The sequence below is a fragment of the Dipodomys ordii genome, unplaced genomic scaffold (genome assembly GCF_000151885.1).
Source record: "Dipodomys ordii isolate 6190 unplaced genomic scaffold, Dord_2.0 Scaffold42, whole genome shotgun sequence".
Classification (NCBI taxonomy): Eukaryota; Metazoa; Chordata; class Mammalia; order Rodentia; family Heteromyidae; genus Dipodomys; species Dipodomys ordii.
In genome coordinates this window covers 4264144-4273376 of record NW_012267258.1, presented here as the reverse complement: position 1 = coordinate 4273376, position 9233 = coordinate 4264144, and the positions used below count along the sequence as shown (strand labels likewise).

Sequence of the window (9233 nt, the reverse complement as noted above, 5' to 3'; positions counted from 1 at the left end):
TTCTGGGGAGCCCAAGTGGGGACCAATCAGTAAGTGGAAGCCCCAGAAAGCTAAGTCCTTGGAGACCTGGCATGGGGAAAGGCTGGAGAAATTCTTCTTGGGACTGGTTGAGTTTGGGGTGTTGACAGAGGGGAGCTAAGTCCAGCAGCATTATGGCTGTTGAAAAGTAGGCCTCACTTGTGGCTGGGCTATGAGTGGTGGTCGGGGCTATCAGGAGCAGGAGGCTGAGGGAGAAGTTGGCCCAGGGGATGACTAAGGGGAACACGTGCCCAGCCCAGCCCACCCCACCACTCAAGTGGGATGAAACCAAGGCCGAGTCTTTGCAGCAAAGGATCCCTCATCTCCTGACACCTGAAGAGGCTGGATCTCTAGTGTCTGTCTCAGTGTGACTTGGGAGGGGTATCGCTGACCCCTAGGGCCCAGTACAACCCATGTGTGTTAGAAATGGCCCTTGGTGTGACTTCTTTCCCCCTATTAGTATGAATGCTGCATTCTACATTTGTGTTTCCAGGCAGTGTGTATGTGTGTGTGTGTATGTGTGTCTCACGGGCCTTTCTGCCCAGGCTGGCTTCAAACCATGATCCTCACATCTCAGCCTCCTGAGTAGCTAGAGCTTCAGGTGTGAACTGCCCATATCTGGCTCTAGATTTTTTTTTCTTTTAAAGCTTGTAGGCAGCTCTGACATTCGGCATCACCCTCTCCGCCCAGCCTGCCTGGATGCATTCATCAGACCCGCCAGCTGGGCCTGCTCACCACAGCATCTGGTTGTGCTGACCATACCATGCTGTTTCCTTCCCTTCCTCCCTCCCTCCTTCCCCGCTCACTCACTGCCTGTCAGTTGCCTGTCTCTGGAGTTCAGTTCTCTCTCTTTTATTTATTCATTCGTTTATCTTGCTGGTCCTGGGGCTTGAACTCAGAGCCTTTGTTCTCTCAGCCTTTACCTGACAAATGTAAGCCAGATACTGTCTAGCCATGATGACCACAGGGGTGAGTAGCTCACAGCTGAAGGGAACAGGAGACAGGGAATGAAGAAAAGTCCATTTAAAGTGCTGATGGGGAACCAGAGAACATAATGCTGGCTCTGAAGTCAGACTGCTGGTCCCACTCCAACTCTGCCACGCACCAGACACTCACCTCTGACAAGTCACCTGACCCACCATGCTTCAGTTTCCCCTATTGATGTAATAGTACTGAGCAAGGCTGTCATGCCCGGTGCTGGCGGCTCACGCCTGTAATCTTAGCTACTCAGGAGGCTGAAAGTCTCTTATCTCCAATTAGCCAGCACAAAGTTGGAAACACAAGTGTGGCTCAAGTGGTAGAGCTCCAGTCTTAAGCAGAAAAAGCTAAAAGATAATGCCCAGGCCCTGAGTGTAAGGACACAATAAATTAAGGCTATTGTGAGGACAGAGTAATCCTCATAAAGCTATTATCTAATGGGTAGGTGATTAGTTAGGTGACTAATACTTTAGTGAGAAAGCAGACCCTGAACACTCTCCCAAGGGCCAAGAGCAGGGCTGGCATTACAGCAAGGCCCTTTTGGTCTTCAGATCCCCAAACCAGGGACCACCCTGGCTGGTCTCCACATACATAAACAATTGTAACCCTCCCACACCTCCCAGAGCACAGAGCTCAGCCTGCTTCCTGCTTGGGAACACCCCCACCCCCAACACACACACACACACACACACACACACACACACACACACACACCATGAAGGCCACCGGCTCCAGGAAGGCCCCCAGGCATAGGAGAGGATGCTCAGGAGTTGTTGAGTCAGACTTGGCTTCTGAGCACATCCAAGCTTCATCATGAGTGGGAGGAATGGCAGCTGCCCATCCCAGTCACTTCACCCTCAGGGCTTTGGCAGAGCCATAGCTCAGGCCTCGAAGAATCCAAGATCTAAGGGAAGGATGCTTGAACAGGCTGTAGCAACTGGAGGGGTCTGTGACTCACTTCGTGCCCATGGTCCTGGCACACACACAAGACACACTTTGTGAATGATGTTACTATTTTGTAGCAGTAATAAGGTGATAACCTCTCAGAAACTCCTTCCAGGACAAAGATTAAGCTAATGGTTAACTAGGCCATACCTTCAACTTGAAACTGTTTTCTCTATTTACCCCATTGGTGGTGGGTCTTGAACCTGGGGCCTGGGTTCTGTCTCTGAGCTCTTTTTCTCAAGGCTAGCACTCTATCACTTTGAGCCGCTTCTGGTTTTCTGGTGATTAATTGGAGATAAGAGTCCTAACTGGGCTGGCTTTGAACTGTGATCCTCAGATCTCAGCCTCCTGTGTAGCTAGGATAACAGGTGTGAGCCACCAACTCCTGGCTTGCGACTGTTTGAACTATCCTCACCTTTTTCCCTAATGCTCCCCAATTAACCAGAAGCCACTGTATATCTCTCTGAAGATGACTGAGATGTACTGAAGTGCTGTCTTCCCATGGCCGCCATGTAATAAATCTCCTCTCTTCGCCCTTCACTGTGTCTCTTTATTTGGCAAATGAGGGTAAGTGACTGGCCCTAACTTGGGACTGCTAGATTGTAAGCCTGGTAGGGAAGTCTGAAAATCCAGTTTTACCATGTGATCAGGTGGTCTTTCTTGGGAGTCTGAGACAATGGCAAAGGCTGCGGTTGTCTGGTTAGTGTGGTCTTGACCAAAACACCAACAGACAATAAATAGCCTTGGGAGAGACACAAGCTCCCGTGACTCCGTGACTCATCCCCACTGGTGGCCTCGTCACCATGGCTCAGCTCTGGATGCTTCTGTGCCCTTGAGCCTCCATCCCTGCCCACAAGCAAGAGAACTGAGTTCAGCACCCCAGTCACTGACTCACCTTGACCTTCACCCCAGGTGACAGTCTCCTTTGCCAGAGGCAGGTACTGCAGTTTTACTTGCTTGTCAGTAATAAGTAGTGGCAGGCTGGGTGGGCCAAGCCTGAGCGATGAGTCCAAAAGTCGCTAGTGGCTCACACCTATAATCCTAGCTACTCAGGAAGCTGAGATCCGAGGATCACGGTTCAAAGCCAGCCCAGGCAGGAAAGACCAGGAGACTCTGATCTCCAATAAACCAGTAAAAAAAAGATCAAAGTGTTAGAGCACTAGCCTTGAAAAAAAAAAAAAAAAAAAAAGAAGCTCAGGGATAGCAGCCTAGGCCCTGAGTTCAACAGGTCCACACACACACACACACACACACACACACACACACACACACACAAACTGAGCCCTAACTGCTGAGCCTGAATAGCAAGTATGGACCACTGCCAATTTCTTCCATATGCCAAGGGGCCCACTGCTTCAGAGCCCACTTAGGGCCATCTTGGAGGCTATGATATCTTTCCCTCTCTAGCTCAAGTGTTGCCAGGCTTCAGGGTAAGAAAATCAAAGAAGGCAGGGCCCTGCAGGGGCCCACAGTCAGGTTCCTAAGGGGTAAATACTGGCCCAGGCAAGGAAGAGGCCTGAACACTCCCACCCCCCCCCCCCCAGCATGCTGGGAAATCCTGGAAGGTAGTTAGGCCTCTGCAGGAATCATCTATCCTTAACAGCCTCCACCTGGGCTCTTCCTTAGCCTTCCTCCAGGGGTCTCCATTCAGTGCAAACTCCACCCAATAGGATCAAAGGGTGCAGATCAGATACTGGAGTGAGCAGGAAGCAGATAGAAGTTACTATCATTGCATCTGCATTATGGATGGTTCTTCAGTGGCCCCCTCCTCTCCCTCTCCACCCCTGCAGGGAGAGAGGCACCTGGCTGGTCAGCAGACAAGCCATCTCAGATTTCTGCCTGGCTGGGTCCCCCAACTTCAGTGGTTGGGGCCCGCTCTGGCAGCAACCTGCTCCTCTCCACCCCCAGGCCAGAGTGCAGGGTCTTGGCCTTGTCTGTCACCACCCACCCCCACATGCAGTGAATTTATGGAAACAGGACAGCTCCTCAGGGACCACCACTCCCTGCCAAACAACTCTGTCCATACCCAACTGCTTATCTCAGAGGTGTGGGAAAAAGATCAGGGCTCCCCATCTCCCCCATCACACACATCCCATGCTGTGGCACACATAGGCCAGTTCTTTCAATAGCACAAGGCGCCTGGCCACAGCCGGAGAGCAAAGCCACAAGGAACAGAAGCTGGAGAAAAGCCGGTATGGAGAGTCATCTATTGAACACTTTCTCCCAGCCTGCTCCGCTCTCCCACCAGAGTCAGGGCCTCACTGCCCCCTATTCCTTGGCTTTAGGCCCCTGCTCGATTCCACTCCTCAGCCACCAGATCATCACAGGGGACGGCTGTCTCCACGCTGCCCGCTCCAGGGCCTTGTGTTGTCTTTGCGGAGAGCCCTGCCCAGCTGTGGCTGGTCTCTGGGCCTCTTGGCCCCCACCCACAGCCTGCCCTGGCTTTCCGGAGCTGCTGTCAGTTCCACCCCCTTCATGGCTCCAGCTCCCGAGACAGGCGCGAGAGTTCCCGCTGGTTGTCGATGACCTTCAACTGCTGGACATAAGCCCAGGTACTGGCTGGACTCCGGATGCTCAGGGACTGCTCCGAGCCTGGAGGGGAGAGGGGAAGACAGTTAGGGAGGTCCCCAGGCTACTTCATGCAAGAGCTGAACCTCACCCTTCCCTCTCCAAGTTCTCCTGTCATACCACCCACCCTGCACTTCTAGTCCCAGTCCGACAACTCATAGATTACAGGAACAGAAGAGTACTATGGCTAAGAGCAGAGTCTGGGGACAAATGTATGACACCAAGATTTAGTTTTCAAACTTTCATTAAACTAAAAAACATACTAACTAATATAAGCCAGGCACCAATGGCTCATACTTATAATCTTGGCTACTCAGGAGGCTGAGATCTGGAGGATCATGAGTTGAGGCCAGTGTGGGCAATAAAGTCTATGAGACTCCCATCTCCACAATGACCAACAAGAAGACACAGGGGTGGCTCAAGTGATAAAATGCCTGTCTAGCAAGTATGCCAAGTGAATGTGAGGCCTTGAGTTCAAGCCCCAGTAGCAAGGAAACAACAACAACAAATACCAACAACACACTAAAACCTAAGCCAGGTGTGGTGAAAACTGCCTGTAATCTCTCCAGAGACTGAGGCAGAAATACACCTAGTTCGGGGCTGGGAATGTGGCTCAGTGGTAGAGCGCTTGCCTTGCATGCATGAGGCCCTGGGTTCCATTCCTCAGCACCACATAAGCAAAAAGAAAAAAGCTGGAAGTGGCGCTGTGGCTCAAGTGGTAGAGCGCTAGCCTTGGGCTGAAGAGCTGAGGGACAGCGCCCAGGCCCAGAGTTCAGGCCCCACGACTGGACCCGAAAAAAAAAAAAAAGAAAAAAAAGAAATATACCTAGTTCAAGGCCTGGGTTATTTATGTTTCTCTAAAACTGAAAAATAATTTGTAGCAATACATATATATGTATACACATATGTGTATATATGTATATACATATATGTATCTGTAGGTGTACACATGCGTATATATGTATGTATATACATATATTTTATGAAGGTTTTCAAAGGGAAAGATGGATATAAAGTCTCTTTTCTGAGGGGTATCATTCCTGGGGCATGACCTTAGGGCCTGGGAGCTGTCCCTGAGTTTTTCTGCTCAAGTCTAACTCTCTACCACTTGAGCCACAGCTCCACTTCTGGCTCTTTTGGTGTTTTATTGGAGTCTCTTAGACTTTCCTGTCAGGCTGGCTTTGTGCCATGATCCTCAGATCTCAGCCTTCCACGTAGCTAGGATTACAGGTGTGAGCCACCGGAGGCTGATGTGATGAGTCTATTTTTAAAAACAAATTGCCAGGCATGAGGGTACAGAACTGTAATCCCAGCAGTCAGAAGACTAAGGCAGGAGGATTGTGAGTTTGAGGCCAGCCTGGGTGATAGAGTAGAATAAATGGATAAAATAAAAATACAAAATAGAAAGTGAACAACTATGAATTCAGGTTAGTGGTTTCTGGGGACAGTGGGGAGGGGGAGAGGCAAGGGACAGCGGGAGACACATCATTGCAATGTTCTCTTGCTTACACTGAATCTGGAGGTGTTCCTTATAGTACCTGAATGCAGACCAAGGGCCAGTGATGGAACTGTGATAAGAACCATGGACTGTGAGTTTCACAAAACTAAGGCCCAATCAAAGCAATAAAAGTAGTCAGACAACCATGGCTCATGCCTGTATTCCTAGCTACTCAGGAAGCTGAGGTCTGAGGATTGCAGCCTGAAGCCAGTTGGAAAGTCTGTGATGACACTCTTACCTCCAATTAACCACCAACAAGCCAGAAGTACAGCTGTGGCTCAAGTAGAGTGCCACCCTTGAGCAAAAAAGTTCAGCAACAGAGCCCAGGCCCTAGGTTCAAACCCCAGGACCAGTCCCTGCCCCCAAAAGGAATAAGCTAGGTGCCAATGCCTCAAGTCTGTAATCCTAGCTACTCAGGAAGTTGAGACTTGAGGATCATGGTTCAAAGCCTGCTCAGGCAGGAAAGTCTGGGAGATTCCATTTCTAATATAACCAACAAAATGCCAAGCTGGAGGTGCGATTCAAGTATAGAGTACTAACTGAGCAAGTCAACCAAGAGAGTTCAAACTCTAGTACAGGAGGGGGAAAAATGCTACTCAGTTTCCAGCTCTACTACTAAGTAATTGTGTGGCCTTTTGCAAGTAGCTTCAAGGCTACAGGCCTTTCCTCCTCTTTAAGTTGAGCTGACAGCATCTCCTGCCTGGCAGAGGTGCAGAAAGAGAACCAATTCATGCACATAGGGCCTGGCTTCACCCCAGCACCTGGCCAGCACCAAGAAATCCTGGCCATGTACCTAGTGATTGACAGCTGTGATTGACAGTTGCCACAGATCCCACCCCTGCCAACCACTCACACGTGGAAATCCTGGATGCTTGGCTGTCCTCATGGAGGTGGGAAACTCGGCTTCTGAGTGGTGAGAGAGGCACTGGGTGGGGGGGAAAGAGGAAGAGTCAGGGAGGCGGGGCCATGCCTGGGGCTCCCAAGGGGACACAGGTTGGGGGCACAGGGATTGGGGGAGGTGGAGGGAGGCAGGACCAGCCCTCTCTCACCAGTGTTGTGGCTTCGGCAATGGTGCAGCATCCGTACAGCTCTGGCCATCATACGCTGTGGACAACACAGAACATGAGGCCTAGCCTGGGGACAGAAGCCTGGCCTGCCTGTGGGGTGGCTGCAGGTCCAAGTTTCCTTTGATCCCCATGCTACTAGAAACTAGGGGGCTGTAAGAGATGGCGTTACAGTTGCTTCACCCAAGCACACCCAGAGGTCCAACAAGAACCAGGCAGTGGATGAAGACAAAGGTCAGGAAGGGCTGCAAGAGGTTGGTGCTGGCTGAATGGAGAAACATTTGAGAGTCACCCAACAGCTCCCATAGAGGGCAGAACTTCCAATGAGGGGTGGGGAGGGGTACTGCAGAGGCTACCTAACAGTTCCTACTGATAATTCTATTACTCTGTGTGTGTGTGTGTGTGTGTGTGTGTGTACGCCCACACATGCGTGCGCATGCCCACACACACCAGTCCTGGGGCTTGAACTCAGGGCATGGGCACAGTCCCTAAGCTTTTGTGCTCAAGGCTAGTGCTCTACTATTTTAGCCATAGCTCCACTTCCACTTGTTTAATTGGAGATAAGAGTCTCTTGGGCTTTCCTGGAGGAGCTGGTTTCAAACTGTGATCTGTAGTGCTCAGCCTCCCCAGTAGCTAGGATTACAGGCGTAAGCCACTGGCACCCAGCTCTGTTCTTTTTTTTTTTTTAATATAGTTTAAATTATCTTGAAGTAGTTGTACAGAAGAATTTCACTCGAACCTGTCAGTGTGTGAGCACAATGCATCTTGATCATCACCCCTTTCATGATTCTCACCCACCTCTTCTTCTATTACTTGTAACAGACTAGGCCACCCCGCCCCCCAGCGCTCTCCTGCCTGACCCACACTGTCAGGGGAACCCCCAATCCCTCACCTTACCATTTTTTCAAAGTTGATGAGGTTCTCCACTAGTGTGTGGTTTCCCTCGTGGATGAAGGTCATATCTGCCAAGAGGTGACTGGGTTTAGGGATCCCCCAACTCCTTCCCCTCCCGCAGCCCAGCCGAGGCAAAAAAAAAAAAAAAAAATCCAACAACAAATACCAAGACCTGTCCCAGCTTGCCACAGTCTCTGCCACCCCAGCCCTTGTGGCCTGTAGCCGTTCCCTGGTATCTCTTCAGCCTCAGAGCACAGGCCCCCAGTCTTCATGTGCCAACCTCTCTTCTAGGCCACAAACCTTTTTATAATTTTTTTTATGTTAGCCCTGGGGCTTCAAAGCAGAGCCTTGCACTCTCTCTTGGCTTTTTTGCTCACAGTTGGCGCTCAACCACTAGAGCCATCCATCCACTTTCTGCTTTTTTTTTTTTTTGCTAGTTGATTGGAAATATAAATCTCATGGATTTGTCTACTGGGGCTTCAAACCATGATCCTTAGATCTCAGCCTCCTGAGTAGCTATGATCACAGGCATGAGCCACCAGTGCCCAGCCCACCTACAACCTTGTAACTGAATTGTGCTTCCAGGGTCAGAGTGCTTGAGGTAAAATCATTAGATGGCCAGTGGGAGGCAGGGGTAGGGGGAGGGTCCTCCTACCTTTGAGAAGGAGGGGCATGAAGGGGATGACAGGAGGGGAGAGCTTGGTGAGGGCCAATCGGTACACTCGGTGGTTCCAAGAGGGGTCCTGAGGAGAAAGAAGCCACGCTGAGGAGGAGCCAAACAGCAAGAGGCTCTGAGCCCAACCTCTTCCAAGCCTCAGATCTCACCAGAGGAGGCTCTAATCTGGTGGCTTCCTGAGCAACCACAGCCCTCAAGAAAGCCAGGTGCTGGTGGCTCAGACTTGTAATCCTAACTACCCAGGAGGCTTTTGAGAACTAAGGATTGTGGTTCAAAGCTAGCCTGGGCAAGAAAGTCCGTGAGGCTCTAATCTCCAGTTAACTAGCAAAAAAGCAACAACAACAAAAAATAAAAACAGAGGTAGAGCTGTGAATCAAGTGGGAGAGTGCTAGCCTTGAACAAAAAGGCTCAGGGACAGAATGCAGGGCAGGCAGACAGAGAAGGAAGGAAGGAAGGAAGGAAGGAAGGAAGGAAGGAAGGAAGGAAGGAAGGACAGAAAGAAAGAAAGAAAGAAAGAAAGAAAGAAAGAAAGAAAGAAAGAAAGAAAGAAAGAAAGAAAGAAAGAAAGAAAGAAAGAAAGAAAGAAAGGGGG

General features: G+C 50.3%; 1 protein-coding gene across 1 annotated transcript in view; it reads right to left on the bottom strand.

Moving 5' to 3' along the window:
- Positions 1-4120: 4120 nt before the first annotated feature.
- The window catches only part of Rapgef3 (Rap guanine nucleotide exchange factor (GEF) 3), a 29001-nt gene continuing 23888 nt past the window's right edge, over positions 4121-9233 (bottom strand). Inside the window, exons 24-28 of the mRNA XM_013018799.1 lie at positions 8621-8708; positions 7969-8033; positions 7057-7111; positions 6861-6932; positions 4121-4533 (exon numbers count right to left, since the gene is read on the bottom strand). Coding sequence (XP_012874253.1) covers positions 4415-4533; positions 6861-6932; positions 7057-7111; positions 7969-8033; positions 8621-8708 — 399 coding nt within the window. The 3' untranslated portion in view covers positions 4121-4414. The remainder of the gene's footprint in view (positions 4534-6860; positions 6933-7056; positions 7112-7968; positions 8034-8620; positions 8709-9233) is intronic.